Here is a 25,950-nt window from a genome sequence, read left to right on the forward strand (position 1 = left end):
TACAGGAGATTGAGTTGATACCTGCAGATAATGAATGTGGGTGCAGCTAGAAGAAGGCAATGTAGCTTCAGATGTTATCAGCGCATTGAGTGGGTGCTATCAGTGGTTATTAGCCTCATATATGGGTTAGAAGGGGCCTACTCTGCATACTAGAAACTTTAAGAAGGCCTTTATCATCCAATCACACAGTGAATCACTAATGGTTTTAACCCCTTGAGTGGTTTTTGGGTCAAATTGAACAGTTTTATATTTTGACTAAAAGAATATTTCAAGATTTTTTCTGTTTTGTTTTTCAACCATAAACTTCTTTCACTTATTCTTGGCAAAGAACATGTGAAGGTTAAAAAACAGATCAAATACAATTTGGTTCCCATGCTAAAAAGCATCACACCTTCATGTCCTTTAAACATTGAAAATCAATTGGATATTATTCAACATTATAAACATAAATGACAAAATGGTTAGTTTTAATTTTCCTGGATAAGAAGAAATATGCATCTTTTTACAGAAATGAAGTTCTTATCACCAAAACAAATAACACTTTCATTGTTTAATGTGATCTAAAACACAGTATTTGCAAACATGAATCATGTGTCATCGATATTGTTGAAAATTGAGATAAAGACAATATTTGTAATGGATTGTGCAACAATTTTTTGTTTTAATTCAATTTTACCCAAACGTGACCAATGGGTCAAAAATGTGAACATAATTTAGGTTCAAGAGTATATTTTTTATGCCATTCATACCCCGTGTAAAACCAGGCCTTGAAATGAGTTATTTTAAGATGCATTACATAACAAATACTTTCAATTTAACCCAAACCATGGCCTAGTTTTCCCTTATCCAAACCAAGCTGTTTTCTTTTAATTCATAATTCAAGCATATGTTTGAATCTAAAACAGTTGCACCGGATACGATCTCTCCTCCCCAGTTTTGTTTGTGTGTGTGTGTGTGTGTGTGTGTGTGTGTGTGTGTGTGTGTGTGTGTGTGTGTGTGTGTGTGTGTGTGTGTGTGTGTGTGTGTGTGTGTGTGTGTGTGTGCATGTGTGCATGTGTGTGCAGGTGACAGGTCTTCTGGGCCAATGAACTGGACAGACAAGATGCATCACTGTCACATCACGGCTGGACTGACAGGCAGCCAGGGCGGCCATGACAGGCGTAAGTAACACGTTTTAGCCTGGACGCTAACACACTGTGACATATGCTCTCAAACACCCAGGCTGCCCACTCACTGCTTACAGTTTGTACAGTAATATACAGGCACCACACAATATCTTCTAAATACCAATGATTTGGATGGTGAACAGTACCTCCACAGTTCTATAGAAGTCTTGCCTCTAATTTATTTGTTGCACCACTTATGAGATGACAAATGAAGCGTTTGGAATAGAAAGGTGTTACAAGTCATTGGTTTCTCTTAATCACGTTTCAATTCAAGAGCTTTACACCCTATTTTGTTGGTAAACTCAATCAACAAGCATAATGAGAGCTAATGGGGTCTATCGTCATGCAAATGCAGACTAAGGAGATGGAAATCTCAAGAAAATATACCGCCTCACATTGTCTCATACAGTTATGTGTATCATCAATCTGTGATGTTTAAAATGCTCCACAAGTCATTCTGTGACTCACTGTGGTAATTCTCTTTGTTTCATATCTCTACATGCCTTGTCTACTCACTCTTCTGGTTCTCCCAGAATAACTGACAGTAATGTTTACCACATTAATGTCTGCAGTGAAGATCCTTTTCATACAGGCCATATTGTACATGTATATAATAATCAATACATCAAACATTGAATGAGTCACCTTCAGCAAAAGGAATACAATAAATAATAAGAAACAATTAAAAAAAACTAACCATAATAAAGTGGACCAAGGTAGTCAAGGTCTAATAACACAAAATATATAAAAGTTAACAGAATTAATGAATTCTTCAATATATTGGTCAAAATCTTAACACCAAAAAGTTTAATGACAAAAACATTTCAGAGAATACTAGCATTACTTGAAACACCGTTTTCCAAATAGGTTTGTGATAGGGGAAAAAACCACAATGCAGGGAAACATACCAATCGATGAAAACAATCTGACCTCCACAAGAGGATACCAGTTTTTAAAAATGCAGTTTTACTTTAACATGCAGACCCTGAAAGACATAATGCCTGGTCTCCTGTTGCAATCATGTTAGCTTCCAACCTCATTCTGGGGCCCATAATGAATTATAATGGTACATACGGTTACACCGCAGTCATTTAACTTGAGGTTTGATCTCTGAACTACAATTTATAGCCAATATGAGTACATTTCAAATAAAACAAGGTTTGTTTGATGTATGTCTTCACATTTTGTATAACCCTGCATGTCACTAAAGCAGAAAATCTGCCAGCACCTGTTTCTTTTTATAGATAGAGTTTGGTCAAGTTTTGTAACGCCAGTGTATGTTATTGAAAAGATCTAAAGTAAAGTTTCTTTCACTCAGAGAATGCATGTTCACAAGAGACATCCTGCTATGTGCAATGTAGTGTGAATAACACTGTACATAACCATAAGGACACTACACATGGGAACAGTACAAGAGCACACAGGGAGTGATGCAAAGTTCAGCCATGTAGATTTGACACACACACACACGCACACGCACACGCACGCACGCACACACACACACACACACACACACACACACCGTATTTGCTGCTGTTTTTTCCAGCTGCCTATAAATATCACTGAAGGTGCAGATGCAGACAAAATGCTCATTATTATAAAACATAATGAGCATTTTGTGCGGTTGATGCTACATTGCTTTACAGCCGCACACAGCTGTTACAATCTCAAATCATTTTGTAACATTTTTAAATTAGATTGAAATGTTAAACTCTATTGTGTGCCAGGACAATGCACATAAAACAACTGGAAACACATATTTTGACAGTTTCAAACCCAGTCAGATTTGTTTTCTTTAAGAACTCAAAAAACAACATTTATTTACGGCACAGATACTTTACAGATCCATTCAGGGTTGTTTTCTATATATAATATAGATCATAGTTAAGTGCAACAGTCTCTGTTCCTAGAAAATACTGTGCGTAGTATTTTTCAGTATTTGTTTAGTACTATTGTTCAGACTTTTTCTGAAATATTATTAATTATTTCCTATAGATTATTATGAATCTAAAATCCCAGTTATAAGACACTATATTGTTCTAACCCTCCTGTCCTGTCTCATCATTTCTCACTGTAGAAAAATTGTTGAAACAAGAGCAAACAGCAAACCAGGACAAGACTGTTGACAGAATCATCACACAACATGACAGATATTGTCCTGTTTTGTCACTGATGGTGTCTCTTGTGATGAATGCAAGGGGATTAGGAAATGGCATCATGAGAAAAAAACAAACAAGTTAAGCAACAGACAATAATTCTTCTTAGTTATACTGTATATGTCAGACAGGAAAACCAACGTCAGCATGCACAAACATACTTTATTCTGAGAATGAACAACATAATTAAGAGGGTTCTAGTCTATTCGTACTTCATTGCTACTTTGTTGTTTTGGCCGTAATTTTAGTCTCTAATAAGATGTACACCCAAGTTAATTGCTAACACTTTGGGAACACTCTGTCATCTACTGCATGTAAAGCACAGACTGTGGATAAGTACCTCATTCAGCCGAGCTTCCAAAATACTCTCTAAATGCCTGATGTCTGAACAAACCCAGAATTCATTTCAAGTCTTATCCCTGCTCCGAAAAACCATTTCAAGGCAGTTGTGCTGTGTTTTCTATAACTTTACCACACCTGGGCTTTCATTGACTCACCCCTAAAACTGCAACTCATGCTTCTCCTCCATTATCTCTCCCAGGGAAGCTATCGAACCCAGCAGATTATTTCAAGACACTTTGTCCAGATTTCTGCAGCTGCTTTCCTGGTCGGCACTAAGTGGAGAGGACAATCTTATACTCAATTTTAGCTTCACTTCATTGGCTACCAAGTCAACTCAGGGTTGATTATAACATTTAATTGATCAGCACTAGCTCCATTTTTTGTCTTAGAGTAGTCTAAAACACCAAACTGTCACTGCTGCAATGAAATCTGCATTTGGCTCTGTCACCTCTGACACTATTTGGGTCATCATTGTCACACGTGAATACACTAGCCTGGCTAATGCTCATTATTATCTCCTTCCTGCTCAGTCTCTCACTCATGAATGGAAAGTCAATGTCCTGAATACTTTATAAGGCCTGAGTTGGGTCATTATGCTGAGGGTCACCGCAGTAACTGCCTCTTATAGCACATAATTGGCGTAAGCTCAACAAATGCTGCAATTACACACATGCTATTTACACTTTTAGAATTGGTCGGTTTTTGCTACAGAGGAGGCCGCAAACAACGGTGGTAACGCTGAGGTCTGTCATGTGCTGGCCTGCTAGCATCATTAATAAATTGGTGCGATGAAACATGGTAGAATGACTCTCATGCCTCTGAGGCTCGGTATAGTGGCACCTCAGGGACTTGCTGTACTGTTTGAGGAGCTGTCATCGTCCGGGCACTGCACCAGCCTTCTGCAAGATGCTAATCGCTGTTTAAATGAGTGCTTGTGCGGTAGCTATTGCCGGCATTGTCTGTGGGCATAAACCGTATTACCCATCTGTTGCCGAACGTTAATCTGTGAAGAAAAACAAATGCAACATCTGCAATGCTCAGAGAGTTATTTTACCTGATGTGTTTTCCTCTTTATTCTCGTTAGGAGATGATCTGTGCTGACCTGATGCTGGGTCAGACGGAAGGAGAGCCAGGTGGCCGACTGATTGGAATGGACACATTTGGGATTGTCAAATGATCGGGATCAAGGTCCCGGTCATCATATATCTGGTGAGGATTGATCGTCCATGACAGGTCTATGCATGGTCAAGTCCCACCTTCTCATGCTACCTGCAGGTCATTTAAAGATACATAAAATGTCTGAACTCAATTCAAAGTGTTTGAAAAACTTTAATAGATATCTTATACATTCATTGACTGCTGACTTCTCAATCCTCTTGCAGATAGTGATCAAAAACTGCTTCAAGGCATTTCCGACAATCGGTTTGAGCAAAAACAAGCCTTGCCTCGTCAGGTCCAGGCTATATTTTGGCCTTTGTTGTGGCGGACATCCATAAAGAAGTGTAATCTCATTTTGATCTGGAACACCTGCATTATATGTTATGATCCAATAAAGTTATCTAAGATACAAGATTATTATGTTCATTTTATTGTAATCTACGCTGTCATCCTGACTGTAGGAAGTCTGGTGGGACAATTGAGTGAGATTAGGTTCTTCTCTTCGTTTGGGAGGGGAAAGCGAGACACACCTGCCTGAGATATGCAATCCACTGAGTGCACTTATCTAGATTTAACATAGAATCAGATGACAACTTGTAAATATGAAATGGGTTGCTTGTAGTGATGAACTCACCGAGAACCCAATTCTGAAGTGCCTCTCAGCTCCACAGAGCTATTCCTGCCTTTTTAAGCTCATTTTTCTTGACTTCCCAGTTGTTTTGGTGTGTCAGAAATTGTTTTAAAAGTTTGTTTCACTTCCTCCCAATGGACTACTGAATTTGAGTACGCAGTTGAAGAGTTTAAGTTATAAGTGGAAAGCAGGCTAAGAAATGTGCAGCTTCACCGTGTGAACAGGGATTGCCAATTGTGTTGGTAACAGTATTACTTAATTTATGACTGACATTATTCATGATTATCTCAATCTACCCTTGGTGTAACCTTATCAGACATCTCTAATAATGTTTATGAGCGTCACAAAATAAAGCTGCTTATCTACTCCTTTCTCAGCATCTCTCTGTGTCTTTTTTTATAGTTCAAAAAGCAGTTGGGAATGCACCATGGCAGTAAAAGTTTGAAAAAACATCACTATCTCCCATTTTTGTGTCAGAACTCAACCCGAGCACTCTACATTTTCAATATCAAGATGTAAAATTGTGAGAATGCTATAACTCTTATTATTGCTCATTATATAAACAGACGGCGCTTATTCTTAAATATTCCATGTTTGTTAATGTGCAGTGTTTATATCTATAACTAGCCAAACAGTCCCTGTCTGCCCTGCATATTTGCTTTTACAAACAAATTCCATGCCTGCTTTGTGAACCTCTCCATGTGGAAAACACGGTTCTTTCCCCCATGCTCTCTCTGCAATGTGAGGATTGAATATCGCCTACATGCTTGGCTTGTCCTGTTCTAGTGGGAATGGTACCAATATAAAAATGTTAATGCCATGCTCCACCAACTGAAGCCCATGGGACAAAATATGGAAATTTCTTAGTTGAAGTCTTTGGGCACCCATTAATATCATTATCATCACCACTTCTGCCACCATCAAATTTGCATGTTGTGCTAAAACGTTGAGGAATAATATCACTTGACTTAACTTTGCTGCAGTGAGGACAATCTCCCATCACCATCAGCCGCATATTAAACTGACTGGAGGAGGCTCCTGACTCCTCGGTCCTTTATTTCTAAAGTTTTGAATCACCACCACACCTCCTGGTCTTCATAATGTGTGTGCATGTGTGTGTTTGGTTGCATTTGGATGCAGAGTGTGCGGGTGTTCCAACCAGCCATCCCCCCCAGGAGGTCACTTTGAAATGGAATAGATTTTTCTAGATCTCCGCCAAGGCTGTAGGGAAGGTCACTTCATTAATCACAGCTAAATGCCACTGTCTGCCCGTCTCCCTTCTTAACCAAGTAACACCCACAGATAACATCATTGATTGATACTAATAATTAATTCTCCTTCGGTACATAATGACAGTGAGTATCATTCAGTGGGGAACCTTTAATTGCTATGTAAAGACTCATTAGGTTCATGCCAACGTGTGCACCAGTGGCACGGGGGGCCAATGGATGTCTTCCTCTACCTGTGGCCTTTTGTGTCACAAGCCCCTTCCCTCCCTCCCATCTCTCTAACTACCCATGTCTCTCTGGAAGTACTCATCTATGTGCTAGCCTACTTTGTCTGCTGATTCAGTGTTGGAAAATGTCAAGTCAGATTTTGCTTGAGAGGATTTTGGCAGATGGGTTGAAGCACAAATGATAGGGGAAAGAACAGACAAGACAGTGTGTCCGCACAACTGTATTCTGTCAGTGTGCAGTGATGTATAGGTAAGAGTGTGTATGTGTCTGGCTTTGTCTTGAGTCACATATACGCCACCAGTCACCCTAGTGTATCTGCACCACAAGCAAGAATAGAGGACATGCCATGTTATTTTATTATCTCCAGATCCACATTGTGTGAAGGAAGCTGATGCAATGTACCGCTCCAAGGCTTCTACTTTTCAAAAATAATACTCTGTGACATGTTCACATAAATAAATGTGTCATCTATACTATCTCATTCATTGTTTTCTGTTGACAAAGCAAAGTAAAAGTAAGTCAACCTAGGAAGGCTTTTGTACAGTTGCTGTTCTTTACTATCGGTGTCTTATGGGAATAACCTGCACGTAGGAAGTGATGTATTTCAGATAACAAAATAATTTAGGTTTAGCTAACACTCAAGAAAAGAGGTGTTGTAGATTACCACTTAACGACAAAATGTAACACATGGTTATGATTTTTTTTAAACAGATCTAAATGCTGCACTGTTCCCTGAGCTTGTAAAAATTAACTGAATGCACCATTCAGCTCATCCCATGACCCCCTGCTAGACTTTAGCTCCATCTTGTGGACTATTTTGTGGATTATTTTTCAGAAACCTTAAAGCTGCAACCTGTCGGTGACTCTCTTTTTTACATTTCCTCATCCTTAGCTTTTATTCACACAGCCAAACTGAGCTTGAGTTTCACTGAGAGATATGTGGATGGATCATGAGCAGCTGATCCCGTCAATCTAGTACATACTGTAAAAACAGCATCTCAAAACTGGCTTATAGCTCAAAGCATATGTGGCAGGCTTAGCAGGCTTAAAGAATATGTGATTTTTTGAAACTGGGATAATCATTTCAAGCATAACGCACTGTAAATCCACCAAGATTGAGATGACTGTTGTTGCTTCATTCCGCCTCTGTAATGTAATGTACATTATGTGTGGGTGATATTATATTTTCATATCACTTTACTGAATCCAATTCGCTTTAATTGAATTTCATACAGTACATGGCATGAATCATTTGAATTATATTCTGAATTATTATGGTGCTATGAAAGGAGGTGTGCCTTTTAACTAATCTTGTATCGCAAAATTCAGGCGGAAATATTCTTCTTGTAACAGACACATCTGGCAAAACTTTACTGCCAGAAGCTGGTGTAATTCACTCAGTGGAAGTTAATCAAAATCCTTTCCGTTTGGTGTCTCAAAGACTCCAAAAGTTGGCATTTCACTGACATTTACACAGACAGAGTGATGGAGGCCCTCTTCAAGCTGTTGATGAAAACTATTTTCAGAAATGACCCAGGAATGCAAACAAATAGCAAAGAGCAAATGGACTTATGATCAATATTGGCAACAGCAGACAGGCAGCAGATGTCTGTCACATAGGGTTTCATAATTTGGGGATTTATGAGCCTGCAGGTAACATGTAAAGTAATTAGTAGAATAACGAAGTATGCAGTCTTGCCCGTAATGTGCAACAATGGCAGAGTGGATTCAATAGCTCAAATGGAAATATCATCCAGAGGAGCACATAGGGACAGTGTGGCTGCCAAATATACTTTCTAGCCTTTGGTCAAGGTGAAAAACAAGGTGATGCAAACTTTTAGCTCATTTGCTTAATGTACAGTCAGATTATTGAATTAAGACTGTGCCTTGCACTAAATCTCCTCTGGAGACCATTGGCTCCAGCCATTTGTGGATTATTAGGGTCTGAGCACCTACATCTGAAGGTCCCTATCTGGAATTGTAAGTATTGGCACACAATAATTTGTGTGCCAAATGATCGCAATTTTAAGGCCTCAGGGTGCAATCCTTTTTAATAAACGTGGCACAAAATTCAATAAAGTTTATATTTTTAAAATATGGGTATGGCATAATGGCTCAACAGCGACACCTAGAATGCAGCCCTTGAAATACATTTGTAAAACATAGATATATTTTAGATGCTTTAAGGCTTGGCAATGCCTTCAAATGAAAAAACTTGGGATGGGCATTCTAATTGTTTAATTTAGTAATCTAATAAATATATTGTGTATTTTGTACACATATTTTGTGGCAAGTGGGTTCATTAGCGCCCTCTACATCACTTTTAAGAAGCAGCTCTGACACTATCCGTAAGAAAAACCTTATTATGGCAACCAGTGGTGGCTGGCCAATAGAGGGCGCTAGGGCGCCGCCACACCACTCACCTCTCACCACATTTCCTTGAATAAGACATAAAAAAAAATAAATAATAAAATAAAAATATTCCGAAATATGTATATATTTTTTTAGATGTGCAAGATAAATATTTCATAGTTAATGATGAGTAAAGTTGTTTCGTTCGTTGACATTGTCTGATTGGTGACGTATTTCCGCCCTGGGGCGCAGCAATCTTTGCCCATAGACTCTCGTTAAAAGTTGTACATGCGCAGCAGCTCCTCTTCAATACAAGAGATAGCACGATTTTGGGGCGCACCTCTCCTGCGCCCCGAGCTGAATGCAGCTGGATTTGGCGGCGGGGCTGACGTCACAGCCTTCTGTCATAAAGTATGTGTATTGTCCATGTTATATATGATATATATTATTTAAATATATAGATATAGAGATATATCTAGAGATAGATAGAGAGATAGATATAGAGATAGATATTTATTATATATGTATATTGGCCCTCTGTATAGTAATATAGCACATCTGTATATTTGTTCATACTACATCTGTTTATACTATGCCAATTATTCCCACCTCTTTATACTGCCCTTATCTTTACATAATCACTCTTAACTGCATATAGCTACTGTACATACTCTATATATCGCACTTGTTTCTCTTTGCACTTCTATCTATCTATAATGTGGTTTTTGTTGTTTTCATTTATGTAAATACACTCGTTTCATACCTTAGTACATGTATGCATGCTCTTTTTTTTATAGCCAGTTATAGCCCCCCCTGGAGAAAACTCCACCAGCCGCCACTGATGGCAACTACTTGTGTTGTGTTATCTTAGATCATGTTGGCACCATGAAAAGATACAGGAGAGGTTAAAGAAACTGAAACACCATGCATACAGTGCAGACTGCAGACCGAATATTTCTGGAATGAGGGCAGGGAAGAATGAGATGTCAAGGACGGATGTTGGTCGAGGATAGAGAAAGTTATGAAAATTGAAGATAAGGGGAGAGAAAAACAGCAGAAAGTCAGAAAGAAAGAGCGGGCTAAGTAGATTGATGTTATGCACCAAAGACTTGGAACAAACTCCAATCACAATAACACAATTTTTTTTTACAGAAGGTATTAGTCAAAGCTCATTGGATCCAACATTAATTTGGTAATATTATATTTACACTATACCTCATTCTTGTTTTGAGGTTTGTATAACACATTTATTTTGAATTCCTTTGTCATAGTTATTATCATGAGATGAAATATACAAAGTTACCAATAATGTATATGATAAAGAAGAATTTTATGTATATTTAAAAATGGATTGCAAATGACACTGTTAAAGTACTTATTCAAATACCTTAAGTTGAGAAAAAGATACATCCTAAGAATAACATTAATCCTTATCTGTATTAAAAATATAATATCGTTTTGTACAAAAAATAAATATTTAGAAAGCTATTTTGTTTAAGGGAATATTTTTCATAATTACCTGCTGAGTGTCAGGCTCCAAGTTTAGGTGAGGACATTTTTAATATTCTTAAGGCATTCACACAATGTCAGCTTCTTCTGTGTGAGCTGCTTTCACAAACATGCCACCACAGGAAATAGAAGGTTGGTATGGTTATACGGTTATATTACATTTAATAAATAAGGCATTGTTTTCTATTTTACAAATCAGTACACAGAGACCGGTTTAGGTTTGCAACTACAGTAGGCGGGATGTTTTTCTTTCACACAGGATGGATAGTGGGTTTGAAAGCCAGGAAGTGCACCAGCTGTCCAAGTGCTTAGTCACTGTTATTGATCCATAATCCTTTCAACTCCCACAGAAATATTTAAGTAATGTTGTGCCATCCTGAGGGGGCTATCTTACGTATTAAACACTTAATAACATCTACCTCATACCATGTTTACTTTGATTGCAGCACCCAAAATATGAGAATGTGCATATTAGATGAATACCACTTAATAGCACACATTGTAGGCGTAATTCACTTGTTTATTTTTGTTGATTGCGTAATAATGTGCTTTATAAAGAAACATGAATTCAGCCTACTATTTCACTTCTAAACGCACATTCTCTGCAAATGGGGAGCATGTCCTGGTTTGATTACGCTGTAGATTTCATTCATTAACTAGCTTTTCAGGAGGAACTGCTCTTTTTCCACACATTACGCTACGATGTTCTAAAATGTTGTTGTCCATGTATGTAAGTGTGAATGTCCGTGATGTCATGATTCATACACTGCTCGCAATGCACAATGACTCTTCATGACAAACTAACACCTACTATGTGTGGGTGGTAGAAAATCTAGTCATATTTACATGTTCTGGCAGGCAAGCTGTGTGATTTTACTCAAATTATGTGTCTGTTTTCCACACAGTGGATGAAATTCTAAGTTAAATGTTCATTTTGCAATAGGAAAAGTACATGAGGCTACATGTTGAGTAGTCCTCCAGGCTGTTTGTCTCCCGTAATACAATGACGCTGATGACTGCATAATGCTGTGGTGCCGAGTAACGTAAAGCTTACTACATTTAGACAAGTTAAGACAGAAGTGTGATGATACCGCCTTCAAAATAAAGTAAAGAAGTGCTACAAATTCAACCTAAACTAAAATCAAACTAAGAAAAATCTAACGATAATCCTATTTAACAATAAAGTCAAATAATATCGCAACCAACAATAATAATAGCATAATATTAATTATTTATCGTCAGTATTGGGTGTTGCGCATCATGTTGGCTAGCTGTTTGCGTCCACTCCCACATGGACATTATTTTTGAAAACCTCTTACGGAAGTTAGTTGTAGGTTATGCTGTCTCGCACTACAGTAGTGTATTGCTTTACCTTTTGAATAAGTGAAAGGTTTACAAGAAGAAGAAGAATAACTTTTTTTCATAGCTTCGCCTTTTCCTCTTCGTTATGGAGGCTCGGGCTCATTTCTACCGTGAGGAAATCAACAGTACGGTGTGGGAAGTCCCGGAGAAATACACACTGCTCAAACAGATAGGAACCGGGGCGTACGGCTCGGTGTGGTGAGTGTCGTTTACCCTAATGCTGTATGAAATGTGTGTCGTTGTTTGAACCAGACTGTGTGCAAACACTGCTTGGTCTGAGCCCAGCATTCATTAATGTGAGCTATACACGCAGCATGCGGTGGGCCTGGGTTATATCCTGTAATGTACTGTACACTAAAACACTGTCAACACTGATAAGCTATACCTCACATTATCAAGTAATAACACCTGAGATGTTATACAGCGCATCCTAGCTGCATGGGTTAGCACAAAGGAAACACGTTGCATTACACGTACCTGTTTAACTTAATTTGTAATATGCTGATAGATGTTGCTATTTTAGATTAAATATGGCCACTTTCCACTTTCATTTCTTCATGCACTCTCTTAAAAGGTCCAGCAATACAATAGAGAAGCCACAGAAACAGATAATGTGCCTATTCAAATAACATGGTTTATATTTTCATGTAGTAATATGCATTGCACAGATTGAATTTATACATGAGACACACCCAACATCTCTAAGCATTATTGATTTACAGGTACCATGTTGTTTATCTAGTTGACTAGTTAAATATAATTTGTGTCTTGGTCAATTAGGCTTACATTTGCAATACATAATATTTGTGATATAATATATATTTATTCATTAGTAATATTGCTTTAAACGGTCAAAAACAAAAAGGCTTTTAAGCCATAATTTTAATGATGGACCATTTTAAATTCATATGTCAGATATAATAAAATTACATGTGTCAGAAATGTAGATTTATAACCTAAACTTTAACCAAGATGTTACAAATACTTATCATTTATGCTTCCAAGTTCCCCTTGCAAAACCCTGCCAAATACATTTTTGCATAGCCACCAATTAATCTTCTCCAGACTTCCAATTATGTTATTATGGTCAATATTTAATCCCCTTAATTTTACAGAGTACATGACCTTGTTGCTCTACCACCACTTTGCTCTTAACGTATTACTGCAGTAGACCACACGCACTTTAGTCATTCACAGTCAAATATTATTTAGATTATTTATGCTTTGCACTGTGGTTGCATTTTACTATCCATAGTATAACACATACAGCCGCGGAAAAAATTAAGAGACCACTTCAGCATTATAATTTTCTCTTGTTTTATTATTATAGGTATGTCTTTGAGTTAAATGTTTTTGTTTTCTTATTATTGTATTCTATAAACTACTGACAATTTTAATCTGTGTTGGAATTCAACAGACACTGGAATGGCTGCAATACATGTAGAGATAAAGATTTAAGAACAATTTGGAGTGGTCTCTTAATTTTTTCCGGAGCTATACATTACAACTGTAAATTACAACACCACAAAGAGGATCATTTGTTTATTCCTATTACACAGATGCTTGAAAACACATACTGTACATTCACTTAAAGTGTACTATTCAGAAAACACTGTGTTATTGCTAGCTTTGGTTGAGTTGATGAAGGTGGTAATAGATCATCTTTCTGTCTACTGACCAATGACAAGGTGAACATGTTTAGAGCGAAAAGTCAAAATGGTTTGATTCCACTTGGGTGATTCTGTCAGGGTTGCAGTTATAGGTTTGTTAACTGTGGTACCACTGGTTTACGCACTATAGTGTTGGTGTGATGATCTGTCAAAGCAAAAATATCTGACCTTTGAAAGAAGCACCAGCTGATAAACTTGGATCAAACCACCAGTATCTGTAATTTTGACAAAGTGCTTATTGTGAAATTGGAAACACATCAAGAAAAAGTACATGTATTAGAAAGAAATAACAGTTTCATCAAAATATATGTGTGTATTTTTTTGTGGATGATTATCAGGCTGTGTGTAAAATGGATTATGTGCCTTCTCCAGAGCACTGCTGCACAAGAGATGTGTGTCATTTGTGTTGGTGGATGTGGCTCCAAATAGCCTAACAAGCTTGTCCGCCTACGATTTGTTGCCCTGCAGATCAGAGCAGACATCACGAGTTGCCAAACATTTACATGTTCTTACTCAATAAACCACAGATCCCCCCTCACTCTGTTAGAGATTGAGTCCCACGTACAGTATCTTCATCTGAGAGCATGTTTGCTGGTGCATTCAAGAGTGAAACTTCAAAAATACACTGTCCTTTCATTTTTCTCACTGCTCTGAATTCAAAAGAGTGAAATCTTGGTGATACTAGAAAAGGCACGCAGAGGGGAAAATAATGACTTGTTTTTCCATCTCTCCTCACAGCTCATCAATAAATGAGAAGACTAAAGAGAAAGTGGCCATCAAAAAGCTCCACAGGCCCTTCCAGTCTGAGATCTTTGCTAAGAGGGCTTACCGAGAGCTCAGACTGCTCAAACACATGAAGCATGAAAACGTGAGTAGGAATCATTTCACTTCCATAATAAATGGCATAATAATTTAGCATGTTAGATATGGTAATATCCTGAAAATGCTTCAGCTTCTTGCGTCTGCTCCCACGTGTGTAACAGCCGCTTGCCCTTTCATTGCAACCAGGTGATAGGACTTACCGATGTGTTTTCACCTGCCACAACCCTCGACGAATTGCAGGACTTGTGAGTATTTTTCCTCATATTAGCAAAGCCCTCAGGCAGAGACAAGCAAATCATTTTTAGAGAACTATGTGCTTTGAACAGAAAGTGCCACGATGTATGAACCATGGATCACTTTACTGTTAGACACTAAAAAGTATGTGGACGCCCCGTATGTATATGTTAAACCATGTACTGCTATAACAACCTCTAGTCTTTTTTTTAAAGGATTTTGGAACCTTGCTGGGGATATTTGCTCCCATTTTCCTACATTATTGAGGTTGGCAAAGCTGCATAGAAGTGTATAAGAAAATGCGTCTCCCTTTTTACCATAGGTAACATTTTCCCTAATGAGCTTAGGGTCGGAAACCCCTCTTTAAAGTCTTTGTCAATACAGCATTTATAAATGATGGTTCCATTTACAGAAAAATAGTAGGGTATCCTTGAGAGCATGGCTCCCTTGTGATGGACAGGTGTTGTCAGGATTGGATGTTGGTCCTTAAACTTTAAACCCTTTCACTGTGTGTGAGTTACATTTGGGTTCTCTGAAAATGTTTTGATCAGTTTTTGGATGTACTTAGCACGCCTGTCCTGTGTCACTATTGGTCCAAATAACTAAGATGGTAATGGCCAAAATGCCCAAAACTGTCGACAGGGCAACGACTTCCATTTCTTATAAACAGTCTAAGGCCTAGCTTGCAGTCACCTTCTTAAATGATCCAAAGGTGATGTATGTAGTTGTAATCGGGGCCCTGTGCAGACCTCTGCGGTTCTTCCACACCAAAGTCTGATAACCATCTCTCCATTAGACATGTTTTTGTTTAAAGGATCCTTCCTGAAACACTAGGATCTCATGATAATATTACTCCCTTACTGTGTCAGAGAAATAGAGAAACAATAAGCGTTCATGTTATTGGTTGAATTTTGACTTCAACATGTATTGACTTGTTTTAGTTTCGCATTTATCTATTACTAGTAGTAAAGCAAAGGCATAATCAGAGAACATCTTTTTGAATGTATTACTGTTACTCAGCAAACTTATTCAACCTTTGAATCGACAAATTAGGAGGAAACGGCAAAGAGGAAGAGTGTAGTGAGGGTTGTATAAACTTTAGTGCTACATAAACATACACAAGCACCCTAAGCTCCTTAATCAACGTAGAAAAAGGACTACATTACAGCATTAACAAGGTGTGGAAAATATCAGTGAACAGCAAAGGGAAAAAGTATTAGTTGTGATCTTGACTTGTTGTTTACATGGCGTTTGACCCATTCTATAGAGGTGAACATGCTGCACATTTCTCGCCATCCATTCTCCTGCTCACCCTCCCCCACTTTTTCTCAGCTACCTGGTGATGCCTTACATGTTTACTGACCTGTCCAAGGTGCGAGGTCACCTTACAGAAGACAAAGTCCAGTTTCTCGTCTACCAGATGCTGTGTGGCCTCAGGGTGAGCCGGGGAAGCCCAAACGTAAAACTTTATCATGACACATCATGAAACACTGGTAAAACCTAACTAGAACACATTCAAACCTCTCTGAATATGTCTCAAGGTTATCCCACACCATTCATAAGATATAAAGTAGACAGCCTTTATGTGAACAAATATCGGCAGACGACAGATAAGGGTTTTGAAATAATACTTGAAAGACAATTTATAATGCACTATAATAAGACTCAATTACATTGTTACAGAGGCCTGAATAGTGACGTATTAAATCCATGTTACAATAACCACAGAAACACTTATGAACTTTTATTTCATGCATGAAGGTATAGGCATAATGAAGGTTGCAATTGATAGTGTAACTTTTGGGTAATCTAATAGTTTAAATTTGAAAAAAAAGCAAATACACAGTATGTCATTTTTGTGCCACTTGGAGCATTTCAATCAAAATGTAACCTCGTAAAGAAGTGTTAGAAAGTCTTTACCAGAAGCCAAATCATACCAAGCGGACTTCTACTCCCACTGGATGGATCGGAGGGTTTCTCTCATAACTTTAGATCCAGATGTCCAATTATTGCAATCATTTGGTTAAAATATATATTTAAAAATGTCTAAGATCTAAAAGTGCATCTAAAAAATGTGGCTTAAAACTGGAAGACAATTTGAGTTGTTAGCTGAAAAATGTAAAAAGAAATGTGTGATAATGTTAGCACACAACTCAACAACACCCTGTATTCAACAATGTTTAAGTTGTTTTTAGACATTTTGATGAGGAAAAGCCACATGCACTCTATTTACACTATAATAGACTGTTGTCAGGTGAACTGTCATCCGAATAAAACCATCATGTAAACAGGCTTTATAAAAATTGCTATACACCATGCATATATTTTGTATGTGACTGCAATAAAAAATATATGCTCTATTTCTCCCTTTCTGCAGTACATTCACAAGGCTGGAATCATCCACAGGGTAAGTACAAGTTCAAGTCTGTATTAACTTTAAAGCTTGGGTAAAAAAAAGAAAGCTTCAGTATGATAAGAAATACTTTTACGGGCTGTTATTAGGGCAGCGCTACGTGTGCAGTGTGCAATAATCTGGCTCAGATAACACACATGCTCTTCTTCCTGTACTGCAGAAGGACATTTGATTTGATATGTCATTGTTTTTGAGTCGTTTAGAAATCCTGTCCCAACCGGTACAATGAGTTAACTCTCTGATGTTTTACTGCATGTCTGGAGATGTCAGGCCACACCCATCAGAACCACTGCCAAGTGGGTGTGTGAGAAGAAGAAAGTCAAGTTAGATAAATAGAGCACTTACCTATCAGAAAGACAATTAATAAAGATAATATAATAAAAGAAAGATTAATGACGGCCTCTTATCTCTTCCGCGTTAAATCTTGCCAAAAAGTACACAAACATCATTTAATATTCTTGGTACCATTCAAGGGCATAAAGTTTCGAAATCACTGTGTAACACTCACGCTGCTATTGGCTAGCGCTCCAAACATTGTACGTGATCTGCTTAGGGACGAACATCTCTAAAGTGGCTGACCAATCACAACTGAGCCGGCCAGCTAACCAATCAGAGCAGACTGGCGGGTGAAAAGAGGTGCTGCAGCACAGGCAGTATGAGAAAAATAAAGACTTGGAAGATTAAAGCATGTAAACATGTCACAGTAGAGGCACAAAATACAAATATGAACCTGAAAATGTGCATAATATGGCCCCTTTAAATATGTTGTCTTGTTTTCGTTGCAGGAAGGTAGTCAGATTGGTGGTTGATCACTTGATCAGCAAACTGTGGTTTTGTGAATGTTTGTTTAAACTAGAGAAAATATGATTATGAACACTCAGTGTTACTCTGCTATTAGTCCTGTAACTCCTATCGCAATTAAGGTGTTATCAACACTCACTAACAGCGTCGCACTTATCACACCTTCTGTCCCAGTATTTTGCGAGTGATTCCACAGAAATGCTGCAGTGAGTTTTATGGTCAGCTTATAGTTGAGTCACAACAACAAATCCCTGTTTTAAATCCCCGCAGTATACAGACATAAGGCTGAGCCAAAGGAACTACAAGCACTAAGGCTCTTCTCAGCCCCTGTAGTGAATGCACAGTACAAGCATTCTAATGTGCTGTTAATCACTATGTGCAATACACAACCCTCACTGAGCAGCTCATTTTCTTTTACAGGATCTTAAGCCTGGAAACTTGGCTGTGAACCAAGACTGTGAACTGAAGGTTTGTACTTCTAAGGATTACATCAGAAGACATGACAAAGCTGAAATGATGCTGCTGCAGCAAGAAAATAATTGGATTCAGCAGGTTCCAAAGAAAGTAACAAAGTACAAGATTCACTTGAGAATCTGCAAAATACGGGAAACATGGAATAAATAGTCATTGTTACCAAAAATGTCCCTTGTGATGCAAAATGTGTTGGATGTGTAAGAATCACTTTATAACATCTTGTGATTGGAAAAATGAGAACCATTATGGTGGAGTGAGTACGTATGAAGCGTCCACTGATTTGGACATGCATGCACACATTAAACACCTTTTCAAACAATGAATTTTACTGATATCTTTTGTGTTTATACTATGTTCCTGTTCCAGATTGTGATCTGTATTTATGCTTACCGTGCAGATCCTGGACTTTGGGCTGGCACGCAGTACTGACGCTGAGATGACTGGCTACGTAGTGACCCGTTGGTACCGGGCGCCTGAGGTCATTCTGAACTGGATGCACTACACCCAGACTGGCAAGACAATCGTAGCTGTTATTCATTCTTACCTCCTTTCTGTCGGCTCAGTATTGAGTTGGCCTGTTCAGTGCCGTAACTGTTTTCTGTTTGTCGTAGGCCAACATGCCAACTCTGGTTACAGGGATATCTTTCTTTAAGCAATGGCTGGCTTGTATGGTACGCTGTGGGTCAGCAGCTTCTATAATCCTGTCATTGAAGTTGCATCAGTGTCATTTTGACTATAAATCTTTTTTTACCCTTAATCTGTTAGCGGTTGACAGAGATGGATCTGACAGCAGCCTGATAGTGCTGAAACTCCATGACAGAGCTGTCAGCTCAATCAAACTGACTTTCTCAGGATTTATGTGTCTTTATGAGATAGGGGGATTTCATTTTGTAAACAGCTCCCGCAGATTGGGAAGTAGCACATCAAGCAACTCTGGCATTTTGACACCCTGAGTAGAATTGTATTACTCACCAAATATTCCCTAATATAAACAGCACAATAGATTCTGCACTATGGTGAATAGGAACTTTGCTCTCACATATAAATGGCATCTTCCTCATTTGTATTCCACTTGTAAAGGTGGAGTTTGGTCTAAAATCATTTTCTAATTCGACCTGTCGTTCTACTTTTCTATAGAATGCTGGGTGGGAGTTGAAGAGTAATGTATCTGCTGTAGAAGTATCTGCCTGCTCTTAAATGTAAAAGAACTAGATTGCATTTGATTGAGATTTAAAAACTCAACAGCAGGCTTTTTCTTTTTCCAGAAATCATGACCCAGTTACTCAAAATAATCTAAAGGCAATGTATGTTGTGGGCAATCTCATGTAGGAACTACTTACCTTCTACCACACTACACTCGCCTATCGTATCACCCCTCAGAAGGAAGTGTGCATCAATATATTGGAGAAAAATCAGGCAGACATCTTTACAGCACATACCTCCAACAGACTGCAACTCACACCTAAACAATTTACACTTGTGTTGATGAGTATTCTGCCCGGGTGCTTACTCACATTCTTCTTTTTTATTCTAGTGGACATTTGGTCTGTGGGCTGCATCATGGCAGAAATGATCAATGGAAAAACCCTTTTCAAAGGGAGAGATTGTATCCTTTCACCAGCGTTGTCCATTTACTGGACTTAAAGCCTTCAAAGCCTGTGTAATTTGAATGTACTGTATGATTCCCGAATGACAAGCCATCCAGGTTTAATATCACTTCAATAAATCATTTTAATATTAAAGGTGATTGTAGCCACATTAATAAAGAGTGACAGTTTTATTTGATGATGGGAACTATAAATAAGGTGCCGAAGGGAACACAAATCATAGTATATTACATTCAGCAAAACCCCTTTCCTCAGCTTTACAAACTTTTTCTGCAAATTGTATTCTTTCTTTCGATGTTCTTTTTTGCACTTTACTGATGTATAGCATCTTAAAGCTGTCACTTGTGGCTTTCAATTTATTTTATTATTCTGTTTTATAGACCTCCATGAAAATCCTACTTTGTACAGCTACTGAATGGATGCTTGTGATTGATTACCTGGTTAAAAAATCCTTGATTTTAACCCAGACATGGACCAGCTGACTCAGATCATGAAAGTAACTGGAGTTCCTGGATCTGAGTTCATACAGAAGCTGGACAGTCCAGAGGTAGGACAAACTAACTTATTTCTATGTCAACAAATGTATATATATGTAATTTTTGATTAAGAAAAAAACAACCTGTTGATATTTGGCCATTTGTTTTGCTTTACCTGTAGTGGGAGTACAACTTTGAGGTTTGTCCTGAGGGTGGCAGCAAGGGGTTATGGAACATAAAGTTATTTCAAGATGTGGAAATGAATCATCAAAATATTTATTTTAATCCATGGTGTACCGCAAGTAACTGCTTAAACATGTGTCTCAATCGGAAAACTTCATCTACTCAGCAATTTGTTTAAAACAGAAATAAAGACTTCATTTAATGATTATGTATGGATGCATAATCATGCACTCATCTAAAAATATGTGGCTTACCTCGACAGAAGTAGTCAGTACCCTAATATACAAAACAGTTAAACGTCACCAAAGTAAATTTAATGATGGAATGAGACATTGAATTGTACAATATCAACGATATCGCCTTCACACTACAGCTAATAGCTTTTTGGAAAATATAAAACAGTTTATTGATTCCCTTGGTCACAGTTTCTGATCAGTTGAAAAGCATGTGGTCTGAATAATTGTAGTCCATAACTAATATAAAATATGAAATGTCTGCATAATGAAACCAATAAAGACTGAGCTGGTACTTTGATTTGCATTATAATGAGGTCAAAATGTGCTTTTGATGCTTATTTTTAAATATATATATATATATTTTTTTTTAAACAGGCCAAAACCTATATCAAGGCCCTTCCTCGCTATCCCAGAAAAGACTTCTCAACGTTGTTCCCCAGAGCCAGTGCAAAGGGTAAGTTCAGCCACAGCCTTTATCTTAAGCTTCACTGGCCCACAAACAGTGTGTTCACCCTTTTAACACACTGCAAGAGCAACTATAGTTGTTGAATATCATTTAAAGGAATGCCAATGTTTTTTTTATAGTTTTGAATATGTAGGTTTGACTATGCTAGGGTTAGCAGAATGTATTCTTTTTTGAAACAGCTTAAACTGTTACAATATAAGGGCACTGAACAAAAGGTACTTTGGACTTGTATGCATAATGTTATATTCTCTGTAAAAGCTTGCAGCAATCTGCCGTTTGTCAGTAAAAAACACTCAGTTACACTTTTCTGCGTTAATGTTTGAGGAAGTTGTGGCAATATTTTGTGCCCCTTTACTGTTGGCAGGTATCGACCTGCTGGAGAAGATGCTGGTTCTGGACGGAGACGAGAGACCCACAGCAGAGCTAGCTCTGGAGCACCCATATTTCGACAGCCTAAGAGACCCAGACGACTTACCTTTACCTACGCCATACGATGACAGCCATGACAATGCCACATTGTCCTTGGATGAGTGGAAACGTAAGCCAAAAATAATATGCAAACAATATTAAAAGATGCTATGATAATATAGTCAATGTGCAGATGTGTTTAGTGTAAATATATATAGTACACTACTTTCAGCCATATTAAATCATCTACTCCAACTACAACAACCTCCTGTTGCAGGGCTTCTGTTACAGTTTTTTTACAATTGCTTAAACACAATTTTGGAAACCATCCTGGTTTATCAAAATACTTAACACAATTCACACAACCACACACCCAAACTGCAAAATACCTCATATATGCTGCAAAATGAAGCACTGCAACCAAAACTACATATACCATTATGAAAATCAAACTTTTGCACCAAACGGCACACACTTCATTCATATTACCAGATTTTTGTCTCACCAACTACACACTGTTGGGCAAAATGTAAAGCACTAACCTCTTTAGTAAGCTTTGCCATAATACTAAAATAGTTCAAATTGTTGAAAATTCTTCAGATTGTTCACATGTACAGACATATTTGCAGATACACACATGCTGCTGTTATTTTTTATTTTTCACCAAAAAAGTAAATGCAAAATATGTACAGCAGATACATTGGAGTGAACAAAAATATGCTAACAAAAAACAGTAAACTGAAAAAGAAAATTACAGAAAAAATGTGCCGAAAAAAAATATATGAAAAAAAGAGGCGAGAAAAATACTGTAATTACGCAGCATCTTGCCGCATAGCTGGATCTGGCCACAATGCCTCGTCCACATCACAGGCAATATCTTCCCTTGCCAGACATCGAGGGAAGAAGCGCCTTGAGTGCCTTATCCATCCCTGAATCGCACCCACATCAATTTCATCACATGACTCCTCCATAGCCTGCAAAAGAGGCATGCGCACAAAGGGCTGCCGGTCGTAAACCTTCCACCGCCATGCTGAAAAGAACTCTTCAACAAACCAGGTTTGGACTGGGGCTGCACGATGAAAGCTCACGTTGTCCCATACTATAACATACCTGTTTCTTCGAGGCTCTGCATCATTCATACGCTCTGGTGGTATGAGAATATTGTGGAGTCTGTCCAGAAATGTGAGACAATGGGCTGTGTTGTATGGTCCAAGGTTGGCATGACGGTGGAGGACACCATGCGTATGGGAGATGCAGTGCACATTGTGATGTTCCCACTACGTTGGCCAGGAACATCTATAATGGCTCTGTGGCCAATGACGTTCCTTCCCCTTCTTCTGGTCTTTGCTAAGTTGAACCCAGCCTCATCTACAAAGATGAACTCATGCGGGATTGCAAGAGCATCCATTTCCAGAACTCCCTAGAAACAAAAATCTGTCAATATGGTGTTATCAGTACACTGGGAAACAATGTTGCATGTATGTTCTTACAGTAATCTGATTTCATTACTTTCCAAAACCAAGTTTACAATGGCAGCTTCCTGTACCCGGTGAACATTAGGCCCCTTCCTCCACCATAGTTGCGTCTCTCAGTCCTTTAGAAAAACAAAAAAACAAAAACATAGGGCAATGCAGCCTAAAGATATTTCCCCCACAGTAGAGTAAATGATACAGGAAACGTGTACAGTAAGTGTATGACATCAGCCATTCATGAAGTAAACAGGTGTCACCCAACTGATACACTATGAAATGGCGTGTACTACAAAGAGTGAAATACATTTGGTTACATACCTGTGCTCCAGTCTAAATGTCCGGATGACAGAGGCGACTGTAAAACTGCTCAAGTTAGGCTGCACTCTGTCCAGCCTCTCGCATTGTCAGCCCATGGTTGATGACATGATCAACTCAGGTTGCTCTGATTTCATTTGAAAGTTGTTGTCTTTGGCCATGAACTCCTCTCCCAGCTCTACCCCTACCTCTCACTCTTCCTCCTCCTCTCATTCTCACCCTTCCTCTTCCTCTCTCTGCAACGTTTTCCATTGTTGTTGTAAAAAAAAGATGCTCACCTGTGGTGCTTTTATAGTGCTTACTTCCTGATTGAAGTGCTAACAATTAAGCATTGAGGTGTTTGGCCAGGTGGCACATATTTTCGCCAATTAGCTCATGAAGTGTTATTTTGAATGGCAGTGTTTTGATATGGCAAACATGTGACTGTATGTCAGATTGTTGTGTCTTATGCAGAGAACCGTGTTCAGTGCATTTAAAAAGAGCCATTTTGGATTGCAAAATGTGTGTAAAGCAGAAAATGTGTTTAGAGTTTTGGAGACTTAAGAAGAGGTTTTGCTCTCTGTGTGTCAGTTTAAATAATTGTGCTATGCATGTCATTTTAGTGTGTTAGTTGTAAAAAACTGTAATAGTTTGGATTGGTTGTGGGGTTGTATACTTATTATACAACAGCAGATGGCGGTAGGCCCCTAGTTTGTGAAACAAGAGTATCAGTTTGAGATCAGTATCAGATTTTCACGGCTTTATTTGCCATCAGACAGCCCTTTGCGATGGGAAACTAAAGCCGTACACTATGCTTTCTTCTAAGCCACCAGACTCTACGTACAAAAATAGTCATTTTACTATGCAGAACACAGGCGTTGCTCTTGTATTGCCGGCTTGAATCAATTCCTATGTTGGTGTTACTGTGTGACTTTAAGGAATACGAATGAACCCTTTAAAACATCACATTTGCGCAATCACAAAAACAAACCAACAGGTAAGCAATGGACCAGCAACATCTGTTTTCGGCAAGGTACAATTACAGTCAGAACGTCATGAGAAAGCTGTAAAAATATTGAAAATGTTAAAAAAATTATGGGAATAAAATCTGTTTTGCTGCTGCCCAATTCACAACAGTAATTAGTTTCCACTTCTCCAATTTCGGGATGTGCCGAGCCGACTGCCATTATTACAAACTACATACTTCAAACTTAATCAAATATATCCCTGTATCCCTTAATTAATAATTAATGTTAAGAATGAATATGCCTTATAATGGCTTTCTGTTTTATTGGGGACATGCTTAACATAACGAAAATTAATGTTTTCCCTCTGTGCCCACAGGGTTGTGCTTCAAAGAGGTGAGAAGCTTTGTGCCGTTCCCACGACGGGACTCCAAGAGGAAAAATACCCTGACTATGTCTCCATGACCTAACGAATGTCCTGTAACTACTGATGTCAAACCTACAAAGCATACAGCCAATGGTGCCCTTGCATATTGCAGCCATGAATTCACTCGGTTAGATTTAAGATTTTGATTTTGAATCAGTGTTCAGAGGAGGGATTTTATTAAAACTCACAACTTTTTATGTTTGTGCAATTGTTTCGTAAGTGTGGATTTCCTTTCATGTTACACAATCCCTATCAGTGAGTTGCCTTGCAAATGTATTGTGACCAAATATCACAGGGTTTACTGTAAGATTTACTGTAATGTTGTTTTCCAAAAAAACAATAAAAAAATATATGTAAATATTTTTGTTCTTGAGGTGGAAACAGCATTGTTATCATTTCTTTATTAAATTATCATTGAGGGAAAGGTCTGGGTCTCGCCCATAAATGGCCTGAAAACTGAAACTCCTAACGAGCGAAGAACCCACAATATGAGCAGTTAGCCTACTGCTTGAATTTCAGGAATGTGTCCAATGTTAGCTGGAATTGGTGGCCAATAAGGTGCATGATATTGAGAACAACAAGTTGTGTATTCATGTCTCTGCTGGATATGTTCTATTATAACTTCTTGAATTGTACACCAAACCCTAAGCTTTTAAAAATGTAATGACTGGGCTGTTACATTAAAAAGGCTGCTTAATAATATTCACAGATGTCATTCATTAGAGTAAGGGTTACACATTTAGAATACAGAAAGCTGTACTAAGACCAATAAAGACTGTGATCTGTCATTGGCACTGTTGAGTAGCTTGCGCGCGAAAATCATGGCCTGGTGAATCAGTGGTGATGTCAAAGGGGCGGGCTAAACTCTT

The 25,950-nt window shown here is 38.2% G+C and overlaps 1 protein-coding gene and 1 long non-coding RNA gene across 2 annotated transcripts; both read left to right on the forward strand.

Annotated features, from left to right (window-relative positions):
• The first annotated feature begins 1,084 nt into the window (after positions 1-1,084).
• On the forward strand, positions 1,085-5,786 carry LOC134883452 (uncharacterized). The gene is made up of 3 exons (XR_010168323.1): positions 1,085-1,160; positions 4,749-4,873; positions 5,047-5,786. It is a non-coding gene; the product is annotated as an uncharacterized LOC134883452 (long non-coding RNA).
• Positions 5,787-12,077: 6,291 nt separating this feature from the next.
• Positions 12,078-25,439, forward strand: mapk13 (mitogen-activated protein kinase 13). Its single transcript, XM_063886259.1, has 12 exons — positions 12,078-12,331; positions 14,542-14,671; positions 14,812-14,870; positions 16,192-16,297; positions 17,237-17,266; positions 18,494-18,541; positions 18,945-19,059; positions 20,082-20,153; positions 20,622-20,701; positions 21,425-21,503; positions 21,880-22,053; positions 25,034-25,439. The coding sequence occupies exons 1-12, from the start codon at positions 12,219-12,221 to the stop codon at positions 25,117-25,119; spliced, it is 1,092 nt and encodes a 363-aa protein (XP_063742329.1). The 5' UTR covers positions 12,078-12,218; the 3' UTR covers positions 25,120-25,439.
• Positions 25,440-25,950: the final 511 nt, after the last annotated feature.

The sequence above is a fragment of the Eleginops maclovinus genome, chromosome 1 (assembly GCF_036324505.1).
Source record: "Eleginops maclovinus isolate JMC-PN-2008 ecotype Puerto Natales chromosome 1, JC_Emac_rtc_rv5, whole genome shotgun sequence".
Lineage (NCBI taxonomy): Eukaryota > Metazoa > Chordata > Actinopteri > Perciformes > Eleginopidae > Eleginops > Eleginops maclovinus.

Coding starts and splice junctions, on each gene's coding strand:
- mapk13 (XM_063886259.1), top strand. CDS start 12,219: ATGGAGGCTCGGGCTCATTTCTACCGTGAGGAAATCAACAGTACGGTG. Junction 14,672..14,811: donor AACACATGAAGCATGAAAAC/GTGAGTAGGAAT, acceptor CATTGCAACCAG/GTGATAGGACTTACCGATGT. Junction 17,267..18,493: donor AGGCTGGAATCATCCACAGG/GTAAGTACAAGT, acceptor TTTCTTTTACAG/GATCTTAAGCCTGGAAACTT.